The sequence below is a fragment of the Petaurus breviceps genome, unplaced genomic scaffold (genome assembly GCF_028583685.1).
Source record: "Petaurus breviceps papuanus isolate PSGF00001 unplaced genomic scaffold, PetGlider_PUasm1.0 186, whole genome shotgun sequence".
Classification (NCBI taxonomy): Eukaryota; Metazoa; Chordata; class Mammalia; order Diprotodontia; family Petauridae; genus Petaurus; species Petaurus breviceps.
In genome coordinates this window covers 6,534,501-6,561,115 of record NW_027185798.1, presented here as the reverse complement: position 1 = coordinate 6,561,115, position 26,615 = coordinate 6,534,501, and the positions used below count along the sequence as shown (strand labels likewise).

The window sequence follows — 26,615 nt, the reverse complement described above, 5'->3', positions numbered from 1 at the left end:
CATCATCATCACCATCACATTCACCATCACCGTCATCACCATCACCACCACCATCACCATCATCATCACCATCATCATCATCATCACTACCACCATCACCATCATCACCACCATCATCACCATCCTCATCCTTATTTAGTTCTCTGACTGAATGCTGCTGTAAACCAGCAGGCTGCTCCCCCCAGCAGAGCCCATTTCCTCTTTCCAAACTTCCATCCTCTCTGAAGCAGGGCTAGTTGGTGGGCAGAGCTGAGTTCTGTTGCTCACTGCCCCAGAATGGTGAGGTAAGGGCGGGGGTTGGCCTGACTGAGGTTGCAGCATCAGCAAGGAAACAGCTGAACAGATCACAGCACACAGGCAGAGGGGTGGGCAAGAATGAGCCCTCTGGGGATTGGCCTTTTCTACTCTTAAATTATCAGGCTCTTACTTTATCTTGGTATCTTGACCTGCTGAGACAGTTGCAATTACTTTGCCTCTTAATGCATGTCTTATGTGATAACTCAGGATCCCCAAAAGTCTTTAGATAGGCCACTGATCCCTACAGAATGGTAAAGTCCCAAACTTGATTTCCAAAAATTGATTGCAAAAATAAAAGGGTATGGTGAGTAGAGTGAGACAGGCAAAAAAAAGCTAAAATCTGGGTGTGGGGAGTGAGTTCTAGAGAGGTCTAGAGCATGGCATCGTGGGCCACAACGGACAAAAATGAGTTCATTTGACTGGAGGCTCTAAGAAGGCAGGCTGAACATACAAGACAAAGGAGGTCCTGCCCTCCTTTCCCTGTCCACACCATACTGGGGTGGGACTGGGGGTGGGATACTGTATACAGTACTGAACAGTATGTTTTAAGAAGGACACATACAAACTCAAATATGTCCAGAGGAGGGTAACATAATTGAGATCATGGAGGGACTATAAAAAAACATGTTATGAGGAAGGGTCAGCTGAAGGAACTGGAGATGTTTACTTGAAAAGGCTGAAACACAATCATTGTTTTAAAAAATATGAAAGGTGGTTGGTCATCAGGCAGAGGCATTAGACTAGTTCTTCCAGGGGAAAGAACTAGTGACAATGCATAGAAGGTATAGGGAGGCAGGTATCAGTTCAACATGATGAAGAACTCTTTAACAATTACAATTATCCAAAAATAGAATGGAGGCATCCAGGTAGCCCAGTGGATAGAGGACCAGGTCTGGAGTCAGGAAGACACATCTTCCTGAGTTCAAATTTGGCCTTAGACACTTGCTAGCTGTGTGACCCTGGGCAAGTCACTTCACCTTGTCTGCCTCAGTTTCCTCATCTGTCCAATGAGCTGGGGAAGGAAATGGCAAAACCACTCCAGTGTCTTTGCTCAGAAAACTCCAAATGGGGTCACAGAGAGTTGGGAATAACTGAATCAACTGAACAACACCAACAGCCACCAAAACAGAAGGCAATGCCTCTGGGAGCGGCACGTGGGCAGGGAGCTCTCCATTACTGGGAGAGACTGGACGGTAATGCCTCTGGGAGCGGCACGTGGGCAGGGAGCTCTCCATTACTGGGAGAGACTGGACGGTAATGCCTCTGGGAGCGGCACGTGGGCAGGGAGCTCTCCATTACTGGGAGAGACTGGACGGTAATGCCTCTGGGAGTGACACGTGGGCAGGGAGCTCTCCATTACTGGGAGAGACTGGACGACCAGTCGCAAATGCAATTCAAGATCTGCAGATGGGCTGGGCCGAGAGTATGACATCTGAGGCTTCTTCCAGCTCCTTGGACTCTCTACCTTTGTAATTCTGCTAGCACAGCTTTTGTGGGTCTCCCTAGAAATAAGAATTTGGGGTCTGTGGCTGACCAATGAGCTTTCATTCAGTGCCTCTGTAAGACACGTGGTCCTTGCCCTAAGTGGAAAGGACAAGGAATCTCAGAGGAAAGATACAACTAAGCTTACAAGTTTGTGTAGAGTGAATGTCTGACCACTGGTGAGATCAATGGAGGATCACAAGGCATGATGGAACCAGAGGCGAAGAAGAAGGCAAATGGAGACAATGGCTATTCTAGGTGGAAAGAGCTGGCACAGTCTTCAAAGGGCAGCAGTGGTTGGAAGATCCTTCCTTACTCACTGTCGAGGAGGGACTTCCTTTGTCCTATATCCCAGGAGAGCAGGGAAGACACTAGAACATTACGGTGGGCACTCACAAAGGCTGTCCTTACCCAAGAAGGCTGGCCCAGGGAAGGGAACAGAGCATAAAATGGGGATGGTGTGTACTTAAAGTTTCATTATTTGGTAGCACACCCCAGCCACCAGGCCTGATACACACACTATTTCCCCTTTCTCACCAACGTGGCTTTCACTCTGAGAAGTTCTTTCTGGGGCTAACTCCTGATGCCTGGACAAGAGAGGAAACTGACTTTCTCTCAGAGTAACATGTTCCAGGATGGGGTAGCCTGGAGGGATCAGAGTGAGAATGGGTAGGAACCTTAGAATCATCTAGTCTAACCCACTCTTTGCACAAGTGGGGAAACTGAGGCCTGGAGAGGTGATTTTTCTAAGGTCACACATATAATAAGTGGCAGACTCTGAGATTTGAACTCGTCTCCTGACTCCAAGTTCTAGGACTCCACAGCACTCCCTGGACATCTCTAGGCAGGCCATCTCCATCCTTGGAAAACTAGACGCTGCTCCTAGAACCTCCCTAGGCTGGCTCAGTTTCAGGCCTTTCTAGGGCATCGTTAGTATGTGGCCATTGTGCATGGATGGGTCTCTCCAGCCCTCACTTTCTTGCTCCCCTTAATATGTTGTCTCCTTTAAGATGTAATCTCCTTGAGGCAGTGATGGTCTAGTATGCTTTTCTTTATAAGCTTAGTGCTTAGCACACAGTAACTACGTATTAAATGCTCTATCTATCCATCAATCTATGAGCCTTCTCCTCCACTATGCTGGTTCTCTTGCTTTCCCTGAATTATAGGTGAGGACATCAGCGGCTTAAATCACTGGACAGACACTCTGTCCAGGAGTCTGGCAGGCAGCATGAACTTGCTGATCAGAACCACCCTGATCAGAAAGTGGGACTTAAGTCAAGCAGATGGTTTAGGCTTTGATGGGCAAAGAAGGGTGGACCCAAGCTCCCAGAAGCACCGAACTCAATGATACTCAGCAAACACGCCGAACCTTCTCCTGCACTCCCCCAATCCCTCTCCACCCTGCTCCCAGGCCTTACCTGCAACACTGGCTGGCACGTGGCTGGTGGAACCCAGAAACCTTAAGGGTGGTCACCTTTTTCTGTTTGTTTAAATTTTTAAAGTTTATTTTTAAAATGTAAATGGCTTTGGGGTTCTTATTTTTATTTTTATTTAAAAATTTTTGGAGGGGATACCTTTATAACACTACTCAGAAAGCCAAACTGGTAGACATAGGAAACTCAGAGACACATCAGAGAGGCTCCTCTGGTGGGAACAGGAAGGAGGGGTACAGATCATTAGAGCTGGCCATCAAGTCCACAGCTCTCTTTTTATGGAGGAAGAAACTGTAACCAAGAGAGGACAAAGGTATAGAAACTTAGAGTTGGGAAAATCTCACAGATTAGGGTTTTGTTTTAAAAACAGATGAGGAAACTGAGGCAAGGTCAAGTGACTTTCCAGAGTCACAAAGCTAGTAAGTGTCAGAGTGGGGATCTGAACCTAGGTCTCTTCTTTCTCCAAGGCCAGTCCAGTAGCTAGAACACCAAGTGTACTCAGAATCATCTGCGTGAGACAGAAAAATACCTTCTGCATCTTCTGCTTTGGTATTCCCCCCAAGTGTTTTCACATCCCTTCTCAGATCGGATCCTCACCATCCCAGAGAAGTGACAAGGAAGATCTACCATGCTGAGAATAATACTTATGCCTGACCTTCCCACAGCAGGCCCTTTCTGCTATCCTGTTTGACCCACACAATGACCCTGGGAGGAAGACAGTATAAAGTATTGTTATGTGTGACTCTCTGTGACCCCACATGGAATTTTCTTGGCAGAGACACTGGAGAAGTTTGCCATTTCCTTCTCCAGCTCATTCTATAGATGAGGAAACTGAGGCAAACAGGGTGAAGTGACTTGCCCAGGGTCAATCTCAAGCCAGATTTGAACTCAGGTCTTCCTGCACTCTATGCACTGCACCACCTAGCTGCCCTATAAAATACCATTCTAGGTGACTCACACCTATTTGAACTTCCAGGAGCCAAGATGATGGGGTAAACAGTAAGTTGCTCTCACCCTCCCTTATGGAATTTGCCAAGTGTTGTTGAGTCTACCTTCACAACATATCATACAGCTGTGCCTTGTCTGTGCTCCTACAGCCACCAGCCTAGTCCAGGTCCTTGCCACCTCTCAGACTGTCAGCCTCCTAGCTGGTCTCCCTACCTCCAGCCTCTTCCCCCTTCAATCCACCCTTGACATGGTTGCCAAAGCAGTATTCCTAAAGTATTGACCTGATCACAGTGCTCCCCTGTGCAAGAAATTCCCATGGCTCCCAATTGCTTTTAAGATAAAACAATAGGTCCCTCGGTCCAGGCTTTGTTGTACACCCCCCCCCCCCCATAGACTCTACTGTCCAGTCAAGTCAACTTCCTTGCTGTTTCACATACCCAAGATTCCAAGGTCTCTTGGTCTTTGCAGAATATCCTCCATGCCTGGTACGGCTCCTTCCCCTTTTCAGAATCCTTAGTTTCCTTCAAAGCATAGTCCTGGTACCCTCTGCCTCAGAGGATCTTCCTGAGCCCACTGGCTGCTGGTGCCCACGCTTAAAAGGGAAACGCTTTGGACTTGGCTCAATGTAATGAGCAGCCATGACTGCAGAGGACCAGAGAGGAAACACTGCCTGCCTCCTGACCGAGGGGCCCAGGATACAGAGCAAGGCAACATTCCTGGGCCTGGCCAACGCAGGAATCTCTTTTACTTGACTATGCATATTTATTAAAAGGGTTTTGTTTTTCCTCCCAAGGGGAGGGGAGAAGGGGAGACAATAAATGCTTGCTGATTGAAAAAATGAAAAAAATTAAATGAAAATATAAGGAAATACTTTGTATCTACTATATTTATGTATATATATATATTCATGGTGTTTAGAGTGCAAGCTCTCTGAAGGCAGAAAAGGTTTCCTTTTTGTCTTTGAATCCCCAGAGCGTGGCATCATGACTGGCTCACAGTAGGCACTTAATTATTGCTCGCTCAGTGAATTAATGATTGCCCCCAAAGGACCATTTTTGCTTTTCTCTCTGTCTCTAGTGAGTACCATAGTACTTGGTCATCCTGTCATCCCTCCCTCCATCCCTCCTCCCTTACCTTTTCTCCTCCCTCCTCTTCTCCCTTCCCACCTTTCTTCTTTTCTCCCTTCCTTCCTTTCTCCATCTACCCTTCCTTTCGTCCTCTCATTTTCCCTCCTTCATTCTTTTCTTCTTTCCTTCCTTCCTCCCTTCCTCCCACTCCACACCCACATCCAGCTTTGGTTTGGATATTAGATGGGGGAACCTGGTCAGTAGAGGCTGTGCCCAGTTTCAGGCGCCTGGTAGGGGGCAAGGCGGTGAAGCTGGAAAAGTGCTGGTTTAGAGTCAGGGGACCTGGTTTAAAATTCTGCCTCTATCTCTGCATCACCCGTGTGACCTTGGGCAAGTCACTGAACCATTCTGTGCCTCAGTTTCTTCCTCTGTAAAATGGAAGGTTAGACTAGATTGCCTCTGAGGCCCCTTCCAGCTCTGGAGCTTTGACCTTCTGTGCTCTATAAGAACTTCCTGTTAACCAATCAACATTTATTAAACACTTACTGTATGATAGGCAGTGTCCCAGACAATGGGAATAAAAAGACAAAAATGAAATTGTTCCCATGCTCAGCGATCTTGCTATCTAACTTTCCCTCCTTTATAGCCTAGGGGAAGGGCAAGGGAAAGAGGAGAGAGAGATATTGGGCAAACAATGAGGAGGAATGGCTGAGGATTAAGAGGCCTGGCCCCAGGAGCACCTGGGCCCCACACCCCCAATGCCTCCATCCTGGAAAGACAGCTTAGTTGAGGCCTTCCAAATGTACTTTTTGGAGGCTCAAAGCCCTTTATAAACAATTTATAAACAAAGAACCTGCATTCTTTGACTCTGCTAGTCATGAATGAGAGACAGTGCAGCACAATGGAGGAGTGTCAGGAGGCACCCCTTTACCCCGCTGAGCTCCCTGACCTCTATCCCTGCCCACAGGCCTCACCTTTAACACAAAAGTATTGTCTTTGTCTGGCATCTCCAGGGGCATGGTGGTCCGGACCTCGATGATTGCAGAAAGAGGGATGCTCACCTTGGGCTTGGAAGCCTGAAAAAGAACACAGGCAGTCACTGAAGCATCCCTGGCCATTGGGCTGCCGGGCATAGACACAGACACAGACACACAGACACACACACCCTCTCCTGTACCCACATCTCCCTACACCTTACAAAACTTGCCCAGCACTACCTGACTTCTAGGGACCTTTCCTAGACCAATTCCCACATGGCTTTAGTCACTTCAATCACTGCCACCTCCCTTGCCCTCTCTCCAAGTTTCACACACAGACCTATAGGATTCAGAGTTCAAGACCAGAGGCTCCCTGAGGGCAGGGGCTGTGTCCTCCCTACCAGACCAGGGGCTCCCTGTGGAAGGCAGACAGTGGCTATCTCTCACTAGACCAGGGGCTCCCTGAGGGCAGGGACTGTCTTTCCTTCCAATTTTCAGAACATCCAGCCCAGGGCTATCATGCTCTTACTCAAACCCTATAGGTCAGGCCTCAAGCCATCAGCTACCACAATTCTAATGGAAAGACTTGGGGGAGAAAGAAAGACCAGAACACTCCTAATTTCCCCTGTGTCCCCAATAACTCTGCAGTCTTTTAATTAAACGGAACAGGGCCCCAATGGAGGACGTTAAAGTTAATGTCTTTTGTTCTACATCCACAGCCCTCCCCTCTCTCTAGGGTCCTGCCTGCTTCCCTCAAATACATCTCCAGCAGGAGTTGGCCAACATATGTAAGTCTGGGTCCAGATCTAGGCTCTCTGCTCTATCACTGGTGGCCCACTCCACCCAGGCACTAGAGACAGAGGGAGCTAGCTTTCCCAGAAGGCTTTGCCCTTAAGCAGCTGGTGGGCAGGCAGGGCAGGTGTGGGCATCATCTACCAATAAAGATGACCCAAGGTAGACTCTGGAGACCTCTCTTAGGAATGAGGGGGGAAGCGGCCTGAAGCCCTAGGCACTTGGTTCTCCTGGGAAGGGACAGACTACCCTTCCCCTCCCCCATCTCTGGCAGAGCATCACCTTAATCTGATGCTATCTGAGGGAACAGGGACCAAGGTCTCAGACTGCAGCTCAACATGGGCTGGAGACAGTCCACAAGAATATTTTAAGCACCCACTGTGGGCCATGCATGATTCTACACACTGGAGATACAAGGACAAAAGCAAAGCAGACCCTGCCCACAAGAAGCTTGCATTCTAACAGTGGAAATAGCATGCATGTATAGGGATGAGTGTAAGACACAGAAAACATAAGGGAACCTGGGTGAATGGGGGGAGGAGGAGTGAGCTAACCTGAGGGGAACCTGAGGCTCATACACACACACACACACACACACCCCTCCAGCAGTCTACTGCTTGAGATCTGAACACTTACAGTATATAAGGGCATTAGAAAGGAACAGAGGGAGGGTACAGTGTGACAAAGGGCAGTGAGTGAATCTTGAAAAGAGGGATCATAGGGCTATACAGAAATCTAGAGAGAGGTAACACAGTGGCCATCTAGTCCCAGGGTTAATGGATAGGTTTCAGGGGATCTTTTACAAACTTCTAATAGCATTGAGTATTTCCTTCAATTATGACTGGAGGCAACCAATCAGACTCTGAGTAGGGGTTCACCAGATGCTGCCAAAGGGGCCCATGTCCCAGGACAGGCTGAACCCCCATTCCGCTCCGACTTCCTCTTTTCACAGGCACAGAGATTAAGCAACTTGTCCGCATTACACAAGTAGAAAGCACCAGATGTGAAGTTTGAACCCAGGAACCCAGGACTTTCCTCTAGATGGGAAATTCCCACATAGAGGGAGAGTGTTGGTTTCAAGAATCTCCAGCATTTGCCTCAGTGGCTCTCTCCCCCACAGGCAGGAACAGCTAATCATCTGGTTCCAGATCTAATTGAGGAAAAAGAAGGCCTGTTTTTTCAGGGGACAAAGGTGAGTGCCTCTTTGTTGCTGGTCTGCTTTGTCCCCTGGATCCTGCTCAGCTCCCAGCAGCAGCACTCTACCACCTACCTATCCCACAAGGCACAGAGCCTCCCCATGCGGGCTCTGGTTCTGTTCTCCACCTTTGTCACTGGGTTTGAAGCAGTTCTTTGGGTCAGGAGGTGGAAGGACTGAATGCTTCCACTGGGGAGGCACTTTTAGGGTGATTCAGTTGTTCAGGGATTTGTCTCATGGAGCTAGGGGAGGCAGACAGGACATAGCTGTGCTTCTTGGGGGACATAGGACCTGATTACCAGAATGAACCATAAAGATGAAGCCTCTTGACCACTGGGTGGTGTGGACCTCCTGGTCATTTTCCCCCAATCCCTATCATTAAATGACATAATACTGTATCAAGTGCTTAGCATCTAATCCAGTACATAGTAGGTGGTATAAAAATGCTTATTTCCTTCTTCCTCTTTCCTCCAGCACCACAAGGAGTCGCCTCTGCAAATACCTCTTCTTTGGGAGATGGAGAAAACTTGCAAGGTCAATACCTGGTTCTACTGGGAAGGGGGCAGAGAAGGTACCTGCAAAGCACTGTCCAGTGGGCCAAGCACTGTCTGTCTGGCCTCAGAGGACATGGGCTAAAGTCTTGCCTTCACTATTTACTTAAACTTTCAAGGTCTCAATTTCCTTCTCTGTAAGATATAAGAGATGGACTAGACAGACCTGTATGACCTTGGATAAGCCACTAAACCTTTTGGGGCCTCAGTTTCCTTCTCTGTAAAATAAGAGGCTGGTCCCTAGGTGCCCCTGAAGTTCCTTCTGGCTTTAGAGCTATGACAGGCAGCAGCAGCAGCAGCACTCCCCTCTACAGGCGATATTGGCCAGAGGCCAAGATTAAATACTTGAAGTATAAAGCTGTGGATGCTGTCCATTGGCTGAAAGGAGGCCTAGGCCATGTCATAGAAAGGGACCAGGAAAAGAATCAAGGAGCTTGGTTTTAGTTCCATTCAGCCACCAAGAGGCTATGTGACCTTGGGTCAGTGACTAACCCTCTCTGGGCTCCAGTTTCTGTAGATGGAAAATGAGGTTGCTGAACCCCTGAGATCCTTCCCAACTCTGACATTTGAAAGATCATTGAAAGGGAAAGTAAATGACAAGGGCAGGACAGGACAGTCTTATACCTCAACCCTGGTTGCTTTGAGACAGTGGAAGTCTGGAGTGAGAAAGGCCAAGCAATGAGTCTACTGCCATGGTTGTATGGAAGCCTGGCTTGGCTGGACTCTGCTGCTGGGGAGCCTGCAAAGATATCCCTGATTCTTGGGGATCCTGCATCTGGCTGAGGAGCTGGACACAATTTTCTTCATCCCGTGCATCTGCTTCCTTGTCTAATGAGCCTTCGCTGACTGCCCGGCCCACTCGAATCCATCCCTCCTCTGAACCTCTCCAACCTCATCTCCATGCTTTATAATACAAACCCTCTTCTCTAGTCACTCTCTCTCTCCTCACCCAGCACCTCCCGCCTAAACCCTCCAAACACACCAGGGTCTCCTTTCCCATCGCTGGGTCTTTGCTCACCTCCCTCTTCCTGACTAAAGTATCTTCATGCCTCTCCTTTGTCCAAGCCCTACTCTGGTTTCTTCACTGGGCTGCATCCCTAGCCCCTGTGATACCTTCCCTGTCCACCCCAGGCTGGGAACATCATGACAAATGGCAACAAAACCCTCTTTTCTGATCCCCAATCTCCAAAGGCCCAGTGGATGTTTAATAGATACAGTAATATGGCTAACATTTACATAGTGCTTATTATTACAATACGAGCCTCACAACCTTAAGACACAGGCATCATTATTTCCATTGGGCAGAAGAGGAAACTAAGACTAGGAGAGATCAAATGACCTACCCAGGGTCACAGAGCTGCTAAATAACTCAAGGCAGATGGGAATCAAACCCAGGTCTTCCTGACTCCTAGCCCAACACTCTCCCCATTACCCCACCTGGCTGCATTATATAGCACATACCTGTGATTGTGGTATTTTCCCCTAGATAGCACATAAGCTCCTTGAAGGCAGGAACACTTATTTTTGTCTATTTACCACCAGCACCTAGGACAGTTCCTGGACTATATCTGGTAGGCAATGGATGACAAGATCATAGATTTTAAGCTGGAAGGGACCTCAGGTCATTAAGTCCAACTCCCTTCATTTGACAGCTGGGGAAACTGAGACCCTAAGTGACATGCCCACAGTCACTCAGGTGGCAGAGCTAGGATTTGTCTTCTCACTCCCAATCTGTCTTCTTTCCCACTTGCTCGGCATTGTCCTTAGCTAACATTTTTTTTTTCTTTTTGGAGGGCAGTTGGGGTTAAGTAACTTGCCCAGGTCACACGGCTAGTTTCTTTGTGTTAAGTGTCTGGGGTTGGATCCAAACTCAGGTCCTACTGACTCCGAGGCCAGCACTCTACTCACTGCACCACCTAGCCGCCCCATTTAGTGAACATTTGTTGATGGAGCCATTTACTCTTTGAATATTTCTCTTGTGTTACTGATTTTTAATTTCAAACTCTTGTATTGTTAAACTTTTCAATGTGCAAATCTTGTCTCTCTAAACTAGACTAAAAGCTTCTTGAAGGCAGGGACTGGCTCGGATAAGGCACTAGGCACTCAAAAGATATTTGGATCAATGCATGACTACAAAGTAGCAGTTTGATTCTACAACAAAAAAGATTACAGCTTACAAAATGAAACCAACATTGTCTCCTCCAAGGTAATCACCATGAAGGGATATATACTTATTCCCTTTGTGGCCATTCCTCAGATGCTGGTGGTGATCCTCTGGGAATTTTGTTCAGATCCAAGGCATGCCTACAGTATATTTACATCTGCTCTGCATGGAGCATCTCACATAAAGACCATGAAAGTCTCTACCCCAGCCACAAGCAACTGGAGAGACAAGACTTAGGAACATTCTTGATGGAAGTTGGGCTTTGCCCTCTGGAGTGTAGATTTGATTTTTGAAACTGGAAAAGATGGCTTTCCAGCTTTAGAAATATGGTCCTATAGACCACTTAAAATATAAGATTTAAAGCTGGAAGGAACCTTGGAGATCATCCTATCTGAACCTCCTCATTATACAGAGAAGGAAACTGAGGCTCAGGGAGGTATGAAGGGATTTGGCTACGGTCACAGAAGAGCTAAGTGACAAAGGTGGGAGATGAAGTCTAGTCCTTTGACTTCTAATTTTAAAAGATGCCAATAATAAACACATACTTCTGGGGCATAAATATCTCCACGAGTGATATCCTATTCTGGTCCAGCTATGGGGAGGGGGGGATTGGAAGAGGAAAAGAATGAGCTTCTGTCTGCAGGGATCCCATAGTCAGGATAGCGAGACAAGACGCGAATGTTCTCACTACACTGGTGTGTGGTAGAAAAGTATAAATATTCTCTATTTTACTGAGGAGCCTACAAAGAGTCCCATAGGCTAAGGGATTTATCTAGGGTCACCTAGCTAGGAAGACTTAGAGCCGCACTGCCAACTCAGGTCTCCTGATGCCAGGTTCTTAAAGCACGTGCCCCTGAGGGGCTGCTCCATAGAGTTCTCTCCCACCACAGCCACACAGCTGGGACTCCAGCCCTCGATCCGCCTGGGAGGCTGCTTCCTCTCATCCTGCTCTTCCCGTTCCAGGGAACAGAGGCTAGGGAGATGAGAAGGACTGAACAGAGAGCAATCTGATCCCTCCCTTGTTTGACAACACCCAGCATTCCCTGCTGTGACAGGTGGCCCCAATCGGATCAATGCTGAGCATCCTTCTTGGATTGGCTCCCCCTCCTCTCTCCTCTCCATCATGCCTTTCTTTCTAGTCTCAGCCCATAAAGGCCCTTCTCGCCTGAGCCCACCCCATGCCAATCACTCCCCCTCAGTTCTGCACCCCCTCAGCTTCTCCTATATCCTCACGCACCCACTTCTTAGAAGCACGCCTCATTTTGTGGATTCCTGTCTCCCTGCCCTGACTGTGGGATCCCTGCAGGCAGAAGCTTTGTTTGTCTTCTCCATCTCCTGTCCCCACAGCATGTTCAGCAGAGGCCTGTGTGAACTCATTGGATGGACAGTGATTCCTAAACCATTTTAGTGAGTTTCTAAAAAAATGGGTATTATTGTTCCCTCCCCATGCCACCCCTCTCGAAGATGGGCCTGCCCAACAATGCCTGGTTCTGGGACTTGGTCCTTCCTGAATACAGAGTGCTGCCTGGGGAAAGGGATAAGAGACGCATTGGGCTGGGGGGTGGGGCAGGGGTAGAGGAAGCCAGAAGAGATTTGTTTATTCATTCACTACTTCTGCCACTCACTCACTCATTCATTCATTCATTCATTTAATCATTCCTTCCTTCGTTCAGCCATTCATTCATTCCTTCTACCATTTTCCCCCTCTCCCTTCCTTCTTTCCTTCCTTTTCTCCCTCCCTCCTTCCCTCCCCTTCCTTCTCCTCCTCCTTCCTTTTTTCCCTCCCTCCTTTCCTTCCTTTCTTCTTTCCTCTTTCCCCCTTCCTTCCCTCCCCTTCCTTCCTTCCTTCCTTCCTTCCTTCCTTCCTTCCTTCCTTCCTTCCTTCCTTCCTTCCTTCCTTCCTTCCTTCTACCATTCAGTCAACCAGCGAGAGGCAGATTAGAACACTGGACTGGGAGTGAAGACCCCAGGATGCTAAAGGTCCTGTAACTGTATGGCACTTGGCAGGTCAGATCCCTCTCTGGGCCCCCTTCCGTCTCTAAAGCTTTTGCTTCTCTTCACAAAGCACCTTCTGTCTGCACAGCCCTGTTCTGGGTGCCTGACGGGTATCAAATCACTCTAAGAAGTCCTCCTTCATTAATGCCACTCCATGAACACAAGACGGTCCCAGATCCAGAGTTAGAAGGGACCTCAGAGATCATTATGATGGTCATACTTCATCAGTCTACTATTCCCAAGCATTGAGACAGAATTCTCTATTTCGCAGAGAGTGAGGGAGGGGAAGAACCTTGTGTCCAAAGAGGACCAAGTCCATAAAGTTCTCGGTCCCTGTCCTCAGCCCCTCCTGGCCCATCTGGTACCCCCCTCCTTCTCTGGGCCCACTCAATCCCTTGGTTTGGCTGACCTCACAGAGCTCTGGAGCTGAAACGCACCAAAGAGAGCACTGAGTCCAAGCCCTTCCCTTTACAGCTGAGGAAAATGGCAGCTAGGGAGTTGATGTGTCCAGGGTCCCAGAGGTGGCAGAGCTAAGATTCAAACCCTTCTCTGACTCAAAGACTGAGAGCCAGAAGGAACCTTGGAGGACATATATAAACAACCCTATTGTTCATACACAATAAGGATGAGACCCAGACTGTGTCTCAAAGAGATCATGACAAAGGGAAAAAGACCCACATGTACAAGAATATTTAGAGCATCTGTTTTTGTGGTGGCCAAGAACTGGAAATTGGGGGGATAGATGCCTATCAATTAGGGAATGGCCGAACAAGTTGTGGTGTATGAATGTAATGGAATACCATTGTGCTATAAGAAATGAGGAGCAGGCAGACTCCAGAAAAACCTGAAAAGACTTGTATGAACTGATGTTGAGTGAGATGAGAAGAACCAGCAGAACACCGTACACAGTAGCAGCCACAGCGTGCAATGACCGACTCTGATAGACTTGGCTCTTCTCAGCGATGCAAGTTTCTAAGACAACTTCAAAAGGACTCGTGATGGAAAGGGCTACCCACATCGAGAGAAGGAACTGTGGAGTCTGAATGCAGATCGAAGCAGACTATCTGCTCTCTCTCTCTTTTGTTTTGTTTGTTTCTTCTTTCTCGTGGTTCATTCCATTGGTTCTAATTCTTCTTCACAAAATGACTAATGTGAAAATATGTTTAATATGAATGTATATGTAGAGCCTATATCAGATTGCACACCATCTTGGGGAGAGGAGAGGGGAAGGAGGGGGAGAAAATTTGGAACTCGAAAGCCTGTGGAACTGAATATTGCAAACTAAAAATAAATGAATTAATTTTAAAAAATGAGACCCAGAGAGAAGAAGTCACTTGTCCAAGGTTGCAAGTGTCTGAGGCAAATCTGAACGTAGATCCTTGAAATCTAAAGGGAAAAACCCAGGTGGGCCTGAGCAGCACTTCCAGACAGCATTCACCCTCAGACCCCTCCCCAGTCTGACCGTCATCTTCCCCCCGCCCCCATCTCCATGAAGCTTCCCCCTCACCTTGGGGGGGACGTAGAATTCTAACAAGAACCTCTCGCCCTCCACCTTCACAGCCTTCCGGAGCATCAGCCGGCACTTCTGCCACTGGGAGCCACCCACACAGCTGGAATCATCGGCCACCATGTAGCGCAGTGTCCCCTCCCGCTGGATGTCTGCCAACTCCACCTTGGAGGCTGGGCCCCGGGAGAGCCTCAGACGGTGGGCCCACTTCTCCCTCGGCTCTGCCGGAGGCTCTCCCCCTCGGAGCCCTGATGGTTGGCCTGCCTCAGGCTCAGGGGATGCCCGCCGGTGCCACATCTCCTTCACGCCATCCACCACGCACAGGCTCATGTTGCGCAGCGAAAAGCCCTTCTTGAATCGAGGTTTGGCCGAGGCACGGAAAGATACGTCCTCTGAGCTTCGGGAGTGGCCATAGGAAGAGACCTTCTGGGCCTGAGCCTGCTGGGACTGGCTCAGGTATCGAGCTGGGGGTGCCCCGGCCACAGGGTCCATGCTGTCAAGGGACTCAGTGGAGGTCTCCTCTCTGCAGGGCAGCGGCCCCCGAGCATTGGGCATGTGGCAGGGCTGGAGCCCCACAAAGGGGACGATGTTGTACTTGGTGGGTGAGTCAGAGACGAAGACCCGGCTCACCTCGACGCTGAAGACGTCCAGGAAGTTGGTGGCAAAGTGGTGGGAAAAGGAGGCCTCGGCCCCCGGAGTGTCGTACTGTGGGTTCTCCCGGAGGAACCTACAGAATTTCTGGGCAAAGTCCACGGCAGCCGCCTGGGCATGCAGCTCACAGAACTCCCGCCAGTCAGGGACCTGGGAGGAGGTGTCCTGACAAGGGGCATCACCATTCATGGCTCACATCCCATTCCAACTCCTGGACAGCTGTAAGGGCGAGAAGAGGCGAATTAGGGTACCTGGAACGCAGTAGGCGTAAATAAATACCTATCCCTCCGCTCCTTCCCCCAGAGGTTAAGGAAGCAGGACAGGGGAGGAAGAGAAGCATTCAGGGAAGAAGAGATCTGGATGCCCAGACCTCCTCGGCACACCTAGACAGCAACCCCTCCTGACAGATCTGGAGCCTGTGATTCCCCTTCCCTTTCGATGCCCTTGCATTTCTGGACACCTGCCACTCCGGCACATCCAAGGCTCACTGGACTGGAGCTGAAAGGGACCTCACAGGACATCAGGTCCAGGCCCCTTATTCTCAGATGAGAAAAATGAGGCCTGGGAGGTTACTTGCCCAAGGTCACTCAGGCGGGGAGTAGCAGATTCAAACTCAGGTCTTCTGACTCAAACATTTAGATGACATTGGTCCAACCCATCGGTTCCAGATAAGGGGAGGCCAAGAGAGATAAAGTGTTTTGTCCCAAAGTACTGGACAGTCCTTAGACTGGAAGCAAGTGGTTGAAGTTAGCTTTAGTCCTTGGACTTGAAATCTTTCTAGGCTGAGTCCAAATCCCATATAGCCCCCTTAGCCCCTTTAATTCCCTGGCAGATGCTGGCGCACTGGACCACTTGGTGGCTATCTTCTCTTCCCCAGCATAACCTGTTCCCTGGCATTTTGGGAAATTCAGCTTCTACCTTGTCCTCTTTCCCCAAGAATCCTGTCTCCAGTTATCAAGAAACTGAAGAGTGTAAGGGCACCGGAGTTAGGCTTGACCCACCCCACCCCTCCTTCAAGCCCTGGGTCTTCCCAGGGGCCCCAGGACAGCCTGCTGCTCCCCAGAGAACTCCTCCTGATTGCTTGCCTTCCCAGCCCCTCCCCAGATGCATGCCTCCAAGAACAAATAAGTTTTAACCAGCCACTAATATATTATTAGCACCCGCTCAGGCTGAGCTGGCAAGGTTGCTAAGTGCCTCTAGGCAGCAGGGAACTGGTGCCCAGAGACTTTCCTTTTCATTACATGAAGCCTCCCCTTAAACTCACCCTCTTCCCCTGGCAGAGAAGGCTAGGGGCGGGGGAGGGAGCAGCTGGGCAGTCCAGGGCTTGTCCCATCTCCCAAGGTGCCAGGCAGTGCTCATCCGGCAGCATCATGGGGGAGGATGGCCTCAGCCACCTCTAGGCAGACAGGAGAAAGCCTCAGTGTACCCAGTGTTTGGAGACATGTGTCATCCTCAGCCAACAAAGTTCTCTGTGGGGGACTGGGTGGTGCTGAGCTCCCTGGTACTAGAGAGAAAGAGAAGGATTCATTCTCTAAAGGGAGGATGTGCCCAAACGCTCCAGAATGTCTGGATGTGACAGGCCGCCTGAGGCCCTGGACAGAGAAATGGAAAGGGGCTGGAGCAGATCTCTTAAGGATACTTTCCAGTTTTAAAACTCAAGAGGTCTGGGGTAGGAGAGGCAGGGCAGTGGCTTCCTGGGTCAGGGGCAGGGTCATCCAGAGCCACCAAAGGACAGAAGGTGCCAAGGCCTTCCCGACCTCGATGTTTACCATTGTGAGTCAATCCTACCTCCAACCTTGAATCCATGGGAGGGGGACAAGTCAATCGCTAGTCTGAGAGCAAAGACATCTGATAAGGGAGATTTGAAAGCTGTCCCTTGTATAAGTGATAACTATTTAATTCAACAAAAACCCAAGACAGTCCTTACCCTCAAAGGATCTTACCTTTGAACAGGGGGATATTCCACATACAGGGGAATGGTGGTCAGGAAGGGAGTTTGAGGTCATTGGCTGAGGTGTGAAGGAAGCAGGGTCTGCCCAGAGGATCCCTTGCCTACTGCCCTTTGGTATGTGGGGGTGGTGGAGAGGTATCTGAGCTTGGGTCCCCTGGGTCCCAGCTACATGACTTAGGAATCTGTTCCTCTGTCTTCTGACCAGGGAACTGAAGGAGAGCTAAGGTGGGGCCATAGTGCAGAGAGCACTGGGTTTGGAATCTGGAAGATGAATCTTATTGAGCTCAAATCTGGCCTCAGACACTTCCTAGCTGTGTGACCCTGGGCAAGTCACTTCACCCTGTGTGCCTCGGTTTCCTCATCTGTAAAATGACCTGGAGAAGGAAATGGCAAACCCTCCAGTGTCTTTGCCAAGAAAACCCCCCAAAGGGGTCATGAAGTCAGTTACAACTGACTAACAGCAAGAGCGACCATAGACCTGGTCACAGTTCTCAAAGCTACTTGGAAAAGAGGAGATCGGGCAGGGTGAAGGGATGGCAGCAGCTGAGACCCTGACCAATCAATCGAGAAGCACATAGTTCAGTGCCTACTATGTGCCAGGTCCAGAGGGTGCAAAGATAAAAAAATGAGCCTGTCCTCAAAGAGCTTGGTACCCCTCCTGCCATCTGGGATAGCTTGGATCCAATGGGATGATGTCTGCAAAACGCTTGACACAATGCTGGCCACACAGTAGGTGCCCTATAAATGCCTTCCTTGCCCAGCCTGGGCCTGAACAAAGCCCCAAAGAGGAAAGCTGCAAACTTCCTTTATTCTTCAGTCTTCCTGTAAAGCCAAGTTAGGGCCAGAGGACATCATGTTCTCCCAGTGAGCTCCAAGGCCAATGAGTTAATTAAAAGCAGAGGGTAAAGAACCAATTCTGTGGTGACTGAATTGTCCTCTGATGGACCTGCTACCCCTAAGGCACTGAAAAATATGTTTTTAATAATCAGCTGCTATTGATTGAGTTTAAATCGGCACAAGCTGGACACCCAGCTCCTGCTGGAAACGCGGCCACTCCCTAGGAGGAAAGGCAGGTGCTCCTGACCTCTGCCCAGCAGATAGTTACAGGCCAAGGGTCCCACCACTGACGGCAGCAGGGGGCCAGTGGCCAGGGAGGTCTTTGGGATCTCCTGCATACACAGTCCCCTAATGGGCAGGGGGACCCTAAGTACCACTTGCAGATTGGTAAACTATTGGCCTCTCCCAGCAGGGCTCCCCAAGCTGCTCTCATGTCCCTTGGCCCTATCCTGATAATGACATGAAGCCTTTTCTTCTCCAGCACAGCCAGCCCCAGGTAGAGGCTTTCTAGGTCTTTTTTCCGGGAAGCTGCCTGGTGGGTGGGGCTCTTGTCCTACAGACCTGGGTAGATTCTCTTGTCTGGAGGACACAATAAGTCAATTCTGGAGAGAACATTATGGAAGAAGGTGGCCAAGGGTGGCCACATGAAGGAGGGCAGGGAGAATCCCTCTCTCCATGGGACTGAGTTGAGTAATGAGAGATAAGGAAAGGTAGGTTGGGGCCAGATTTAAGAGGACCTTGATTGTTAGATCCAGAAGGGATATGATCTGTGGTGTTCTAGGAAGACAAGCTAGCTGTGGCATCCTCTTTCCTCCTTCTGGAATGCTCGAATCCAGATGATACCCACTGAATATCCAGGAGAGAAGCTGAGCTCCTCCTCCTTGAAGGAGCACCCCCAACGTCGCCTACCCAGGGATTCAACATCGAAGCTAGGAACAGATCCCAGGAGTCCTGACGTCCAGACTTCTGCTGAAACCAGGTTCCTTGGGCCCAGCTCCCCACTCCCCCACAAAAGCTCAGTGTGGGAGATCAAGCTGAGAATCACGTTGGCCTCACTTCCAAAGAAGGACCCCTGGGAAGCAGGTGTCTTCTTGTCCAGGGGCCAGGGCACGGCCCTCAGCCTGACCTGGCGCCACTGTAACAGCCCTCACTGGGTGGAGGGCAGCTGCAGGCCATCATGGCCAAGGAGTCTGGAGCCAGCAGAAACCAGAGCCCCAGGGGGACAGGTGGTTAGAGCTGCCCAGGCCCATGAGGTCTCTAAGCCCCTGGGCTTGGGGCAGAGGCAAGAGGAGGAGGAAAACAAGAAGAGAGGTGGGCAGCAGAAAGGACCATAACCCCCAAAGGGAATTGAAAGGCTTTCCTCTGGCAGAATGGGCCTGCAGATTGTTCAATGCTCATATCCATCTGGCTCTGCCTCTGTAAGAGCTGGCCAAGGCTGGAGGAGGGCAGACACAGGGAGAGGGGATGTTGGGACTACTGGATTGTGACCCAGAAAGAGCCTGGCCCCCTTGCTCCTCCCTCCCCCTCCCCAGGCTTCCCCTTCCTCTCTCCAGGCCCATTCACTCCCCTTCTCTGAACACACCTCTCCCCTTCTTCAGTCCCAGACTCCACCCAGGCTGCTGGGCTCTCTGGGGCCCTGGAAGTGCAGGGATGGGGGTGGGGGGGTAGGAGAGTCTTCCACAAGACAGCATTTGACTGGAGGGAGAGAGAATACACAAAGATATTGACTTCCAGCCAAGTCAATTGTTTCCACCAACAAAAGGCACTGAGCTGAGAGGAAGTCAGCAGAAATTACCCAGTCCTCCATCATCCCTGACTCCCCCCCCCCACTTTGGGAAAACCCTTATGCCAGAGGAAGCCTCTGCTAAGCTAGGCTTGTGCCCAGAAAATACCCAAGAGAGGGACCTCTCCGCCCTCAGTGCAGGCAGCTCCACGCATATCCTCTAAGTTTCTTCCTAGTTCACGAGCCAGGGGAGAAAAGCAGAGGGTTGGGCCCACAGTGTTTAAGTGTGGGATGCATGGTCAAGGTCACCAGTGGAGGAGATGGGCCCATCTGTAGGGATGTCTAAATCCTAACAAAATCATACATTTAGAGCCAGGAGGGGCCACAGAAGACCTCAAGTCCAACCCCCACATTTTACTGAGGAACCCGTGACCCAGGGAGATGAAGTGATTCGTCCAGAGTCGCATTAAGTACCTGGTGAACCAAATCCAGTGTTGTATCCTCTACACCATCCTATCTCCTCACAGAAACAGCTTTGCTGAAAGTCCATTAAAGGTGCCCCAAGCTCCTGAGGATGGGGTGAAGGCAGGGACTCAAGCCAAAATCTGGTAGACAAGGGTTTGACAAATTGACACTATGAAAGAAATCGGCACTATCAATTCCAAGGGAGGCTGTTTTGGGGGACAGCTAGACCTTCCCTGGAGGGTGGCTCAGCCCAGCTCTGTGGGGGAACCAATTGGCAGGTGGGCTACATCCATTTCCCAGTGAGGGAAGGTGGGCCTTCCAGCACCCATCCTTAAAGCAAAATGCTTTTACGAAGAGAGCTGTGTTTTTAGGGAGGGTGCCAGAGCTCTCGCCCCATGGGCTCTTTCAATACTGTTAACCAGAAATGATCCCAGAGGTAAGCTCCACCATCCCTTCCACGCAGCTGGAACAGTCAACAAAGATAAGACCAAGACAGAGAAGGACTGGTCACCTCCAAACTGGCAAGTGCCATCCCCTCCCCAGCAATGAACCCAAGTGAAGTCAACTCAGTGAGTATTGCCTAGGGACCTCCTATGTGCACAGTACTATGAGAGGTATCCATCAGTCACCTCTGTTCCCCTGATGCGTTTGCCTTGCTGGCCTGGCATCTTGAGGGCCTGGCTTTGTAAGTCAGGGTTTGTTGGTATTTCTCTGTCCCGTCTACTTGGCTGTACCCTCCATCATGCACATCCCAGCCCCTGAGTTTGGGGGCTGCTGAAGGCTTTGCCCTGGGCCCTTCTCTCACTCCCTCTGACAACCTTGTCAGTTCCCAAGGGTTCAGTTACTTATTCTCTCTACATCCAGGGCCGTCTTTCTCCTGAGTGTTCTGACCTAACAGGTCCCAAAGTGGGCTCCTTACCTTTTCCCTGCTCCCCTATTTCTCTGAGCTTTCCTTTTCCTGCCAATTGCACCCCCTTTTCTCAGTCCCCCAGACACACAGATTCAGCGCCATCTTCAGTTCCTCACTCCACACAGCTGATGAGTCTCCAAACGTCTGCTCCTCTCCACCCAAATGGCCCCCACTCTTCTTCAGACCCTCATCATCTCTTGCCCGGATACCCCAGCAGTCTCTTAATGGGTCTCTTGTCTCAGGTCTCTCCCCTTTCCAATCCATGTAGCTCCACATAGCTTCTTGGACCTTCAAATTGGACACTTACAAATTGTGGGACCTTGGGCAAGGCACTCGACCCCTGTTTGCCCCAGTTTCCTCATCTGTAAAAAATCAGGATGATAATAGCACCTACCTCCCAGGATTGTTGTAAGGCTCAAATGAGATAATAATTGTAAAGTACCTGACGCACTATATAAATACTAACTATGGTGATGGTGATGGTCTCAGATAGTTGCTAGTTGAGTATCTCTGGGCAAGTCACTTAAGATCTCTTAGACAGATGCTTCCTCATCTATAAAATGGGGATAAGAGAGCCTCCTTCATCCTGTAGTGAAGATCAAATGAGACACCATACAAAAAGAACCTCTCCAGTCTTTAAGTACTAAAATCACTGCTCATTCATCGTGTCCAACATGTGCCCAGACACATAGTAGGTGCCCAGGAGATACTCATTGAATTGACTTCATTTAGGCCCGTTGCTGAGGAAGGGAAGACACGTGCCAGTTTGGAGACTGCCAGGCTTTCTCTGTCCCAGTCTTTATCTGTTGACTGAGTGGAAGGGATGGCGGAGCTCACCTTTGGGATAATTTCTGGTTAGCAACACTGAAGGAGTCTGTGGGGTGCAAGTTTTGATGTCTCATGACACCCTCCCAGAAGTAAAGTGATGAATGAATGAGGGCTCCTGCCCTCAGGGAGTTTACTTAGGCATAATCCCCTTATGGCTTTATATAAGTGACTGATGAAAAATACTGAATGTTCCATGGCCAATAAGAGATCTCGGGGCATCCCCTAGAGACCTCCCTCTAAATCAAGGGTCTGAGAATAAATTCTGGGAGGTCCATGAACTTGGATGTGTGGATTATATATATATATATCCTTATTTTCACTAACCTCCAACTGAAATTTAGCACTTCCCCTGATTATTTTAAAATGTCATTCTAAAGAGGGGGTCCATAGGCTTCACCAGACTGCCAGGCAGGTCCGTAACAAAGAAGGGGAGAAGAAACTACACTGCAAATTGACTCCAATTCATCGAAATGGCCACTTGCACCGGATCAGGTGATTGCCTACCAAATCCTCCCCCTGCCTATCCCGTCTAGTACGAGTCTTTCTATTTTGTCTATCCAGATACCACCACAGGAATTCTCCAATATTTTGCTAAAATCCAGGTGAATAATATCTACAGCATTCCCCTGACCTGCTAAGCCAGGGTTCTTCTGCTAATGTTCAGACCAGTGATATCATTGGTACAGAGACACTATACAGGTACAAGTAAGGAAACAGTTGGTTCCTGCTATGTAACTTAGAGCATTGCTTGGGGCACTGAGGGTGGCCTAAGAAGTGACTTGTTCAGGGTCCTGAAGCCAGCATGTATGCCAGGCCAACTGAGTCCGGTTCTCTATCCACTATCCCAATTATCCTGTCAAAAAAGAAAATGAAAGAATCTGGCCTAAGCCTCTCTTGATGAAGACATGCTGGTTCTTGGTAACCAGTGCTTCCCCTTCCAAATGCTCACACGCCAGGCTGGCCACAAAGGTTAAGTGAGTTTAGGTCATAAATGACCTTAGAGATCATTCCTCCCTGACCTCCCCCCCACCATCTTGCAGATTATGAGAAAACCAAGGCTCCAAGAAGGACAGTTGGCTGTGGATGGTACAGGATGGATGGGATAACAGCTGAACCCGACCAAAGCACTGAAACATGCATGTAACAGAATGGGAAGTAATATCTGTGCTAGATGCAGATGAGCAGTCAGCTAGTCTACAAGCATTTATTAAGCACCTATATGCCAGGTACTCTGCTAAGTGGTAGGAAAATAAAGAAAGACAAAAAAAGAAACAGTTCCTGTTCCCAAGGAGCTTAGTCTAATAGGCAATGAAACACAGACAGATGGAGAGATGGACACACACACACACACACAACACCCCACATCACCACTACCTCATTGATAGATGGGTGTTGAAAGAGGCAGCCTACAGAGAAGGGCCAGACCCTCTACCCAGGCTGACCTTTGCTCCTAGGGCTCTTCTTCCTCGAAGTCAACACCCCTAATTTTCCCCCATCCACTGACCCCAGGTGCCCAAGGTAGGGCTTCCAAGGTCCAGCGCTGGAAGAGACCTCAGATGCCATCTAATCCAATCTCTTCATTTTTTTCAGATGAGGAAACTAAGGCCTAGGGAAGTTAAGTGACTTGTCCAGGATCTCAGAGCAGGGAGTGGAACCATGCTCCTGGGATTTCTAAATCAGCGCTCTTTTCACCACACCCTGGGAAATGTCCTGAACCTCTGCCATTTCCTTCCCTGCTCCTGGGGGAGGACAGCACTTCAGGCCTGTCTCCCATACTCTCTCAGGGCAGAGAATCCATCCTTCCCCCACCCACCCACGAGGGAAACCTCTGAGAAAAACAGAGCTGGGCACCAGCATCTGAGAATCTCTATGGAAACACCGTATTTACCCATATAGCCTCAGCCTTCAGATAACGGCAGCACCCCTCTCTTTGGGACAGCAAGGGTGGCAGAAGGAGCAGACCATTAATGGGAGTAAATGTGTCTGTCACCTGCTGATCCCCCTCCCTTCCCTCAGACCTGCTCAGCACCTGGCTGCTTTTGCCTTTATGTTATGTCATTATTTATATTGGCTTTCTCTTCTTCTTTTTTTTGTCAATGGATTCACCCTCCTCATCATGTCTCACTCAGGCTAATTTTAAAGTCTCTTCGCATCTTGGAACACATGATGCCTGACAGCAGGAGGGGGAGGGGCACCAGCCAGAAGCCACAATGGGACTGAGGCTTCTCCTGGCGTACTCCAAATGCACATAATCAGATGCTGCTGGGAAATGGAAAGCCAACCTCAGTGAGCTGGAGGAGCCGAGGAGGAGGCCGGGGGCTGAGGGCAGCGACCCCTCCACAGCAGGGGCTGCTCCAGCAAGTCCCCCTTAAATCCGATGCAAGCTGACCTCTCCCATTCTGCTTCCTGTGTTCTGCCTTTGTTCTTTCTCTCTTGTCCTTCCTTAACAGCCACCCCACCATTCAAGGCCAGCTCTGGAAGCTCAGGTCCCTCCTGGTCCTGGTCCTGCTCCCCCCTCAAGTCTGCCACCCGGGGGCAGGGCCTCGGTCATCCTGGACGATCACCCTTACTGCCGGCTCATTAGAGGTTTCACATGGTTCAATCTGATCTTCTCACATGAGGGGTCAATTCCTTAACAGTTAGAGAGAAATCCTGCCTTCTCCTCCTCCTGTCCCTCTCCCTCTCCATATGTACTCACACGTTACACATACTAATATGTAGAATTTCTATAATGACTGAAGGTTTGCAAAGGGCTTTACACAGTAACCCTGGGAGGTAGGGACTGTTGTAAGCCCCCTTTTTACAGATGAAGACATTAAGGCAGACAGAGATCAAGCATCTTGTCCAGGGTCACACAGCTAGTAACTAACCAAGGCTGGATTTGAACTCCTGTCTCTTCCTCACTCCAAGCCCAACACTCTGTTCATGGAGTCACTTTTAAAGCTGCTTTTATTGGTCACGTATGCATATATAAATATTGTCTATTTAGAGAAGAGAACAAGGAAATATCCTTTCTCTTTCTGGATGTGTATCTTGGAACAGATGTTTATCTACAGATACGTTTATTTAGAAACATGTTTATCTATAGAATGTCTATAGATATGTTCAGTATAAACACGTTTATCTATAGATATGTTTATTTAGAAACCTGCTTATCTATAGAATGGTCTACAGATATGTTTAGTTATAAACATGTTTATCTACAAATATGCTTCTTTACAAACATATCTTTATCTATAGATGTTCTATAGATATATTTATCTATACAAGCATAGGGACAGGGCCTGGGCATGGGAAATCGTTGGCCTGGAATTTCTGGAGGAGGACACTCCTCTCCTAATGCAGCCTGGGACTTTCTCTCCCACTTAAAGCCTGAAGAAAGTTGTCTGGGCCTGGAGAGGGGAAGTCACTTAGCCAGATGCCCACATGGGTCAAAGCCAGGGTTGGCACTGGGGTCATCCTTAGCCGAGGCTGGCTCTCCAGTCATTACTTCTCTGCCTCCTCTGGCCACTCAGAGGTACATATATTATGGATACAGATTCTCCTTCCTGAGCATGTGAGCAAGTAAAAGGAGCCCATGATTTGGGGAGCAGTGGACCTGGGTTTGAATCCTGACTCCTACTTGCCTGAGCAAACCGATCCTCTCTTGGACCTCAGTTTCCTCAGCTGAAAGAAGGAGGTGGGATAGTTAGGTTAGTAGAGTCAAACTGAAACAGAAACAGGGTCATACAGAAGGATCCCTGTGTGATGTGTACAATTTAGAAAGCCACATATTAATTTGCATTTGATTTATTTTGTTTAATCTTTCCCAGTTACATTTTAATTTGGTTCAGGCCATACTTGGGAGTGTTACCGGCCATGTGTTTGATGCCTCTGGCCTGGGTGACCTCTCATCTCTAAATCCTGCATAACCACACAGAAGCTGCACACAGCTTCAAATTATGTACTGTCCCAAATGCCGAAGATCAAGCCTCACAGAGGGGAATGGAGAGACCCCCAGCTCTAGCCTCATCCCAACAATGTTTGAGAACAGTGCCAGACCCAACATTCTCTGAAGCCGTGGGTAACTGCACAGGGAGATGAGCCAACCAGCCCCATAAAGAGGAATGAAGGAATTCAGATGGAAGGTGCCCATGCCTTGCCATTGAAACCAGGCCTCTTGGAGACTCAGGTTTCCTATCTGTGAAATGGGAAGATGAATACTTTTCCTCCAGCAGAACACAGTGGAAGTAAGTGGGCCTGGCATTCAAATTACTTCTCCACTGCTTATTGCCTGGTTGGCATCTAACCTTCTTGGGCCTCAGTTTCCTCACCTATAAAATGCCAGGGCTGGACTTCCAGCTGCTGATTTATGATCATAAACTCCTACTTCAGGGCTTCATGGATTCTAAGAAATGCAGAGGAAGGTGCCCAGTCCACTGAGGGGACCCTCCATGGAGGATGTGCCACAAGCCACAGACAAGGATCCCCCAGGAGGAAAAGACATGGGGGGCTGGGGTATGTACCAGGGGCAGGAGGGAGGGCCCACACTGCTGAACTGTATCACTATGCCACTTGGTGCGGGGAAAAGGATGCTCTTTCTGCCACCCACAAGGGAGACTGTGAAACAAAGGAAGAAATGCCACAGAGGTCCCTGTCTCTTGTTCCTTTGAAAGAAAGGGGCAGCAGCTCAGCTGCCTACCCCCCACCCCCACCCCAGGAACTCCCCAAGGCCCCATGCTGCAGAACTGGGGAGAAGGTAGACAGACAGAAGGGCTGTGCCAAAGTGAGGACCTCCCCAAGTGCCCTCCCTCCTATATTCATCTATCCATCCATCCACCCATCCACCCATCCACCCATCCA

The 26,615-nt window shown here is 49.4% G+C and overlaps 1 protein-coding gene across 1 annotated transcript in view; it reads right to left on the bottom strand.

Annotated features, from left to right (window-relative positions):
• SH2B2 (SH2B adaptor protein 2) overlaps positions 1-26,615 on the bottom strand; it is a 65,431-nt gene that overhangs the window by 20,008 nt on the left and 18,808 nt on the right. Inside the window, exons 2-3 of the mRNA XM_069089432.1 lie at positions 14,409-15,278; positions 6,202-6,303 (exon numbers count right to left, since the gene is read on the bottom strand). Coding sequence (XP_068945533.1) covers positions 6,202-6,303; positions 14,409-15,248 — 942 coding nt within the window. The 5' untranslated portion in view covers positions 15,249-15,278. The remainder of the gene's footprint in view (positions 1-6,201; positions 6,304-14,408; positions 15,279-26,615) is intronic.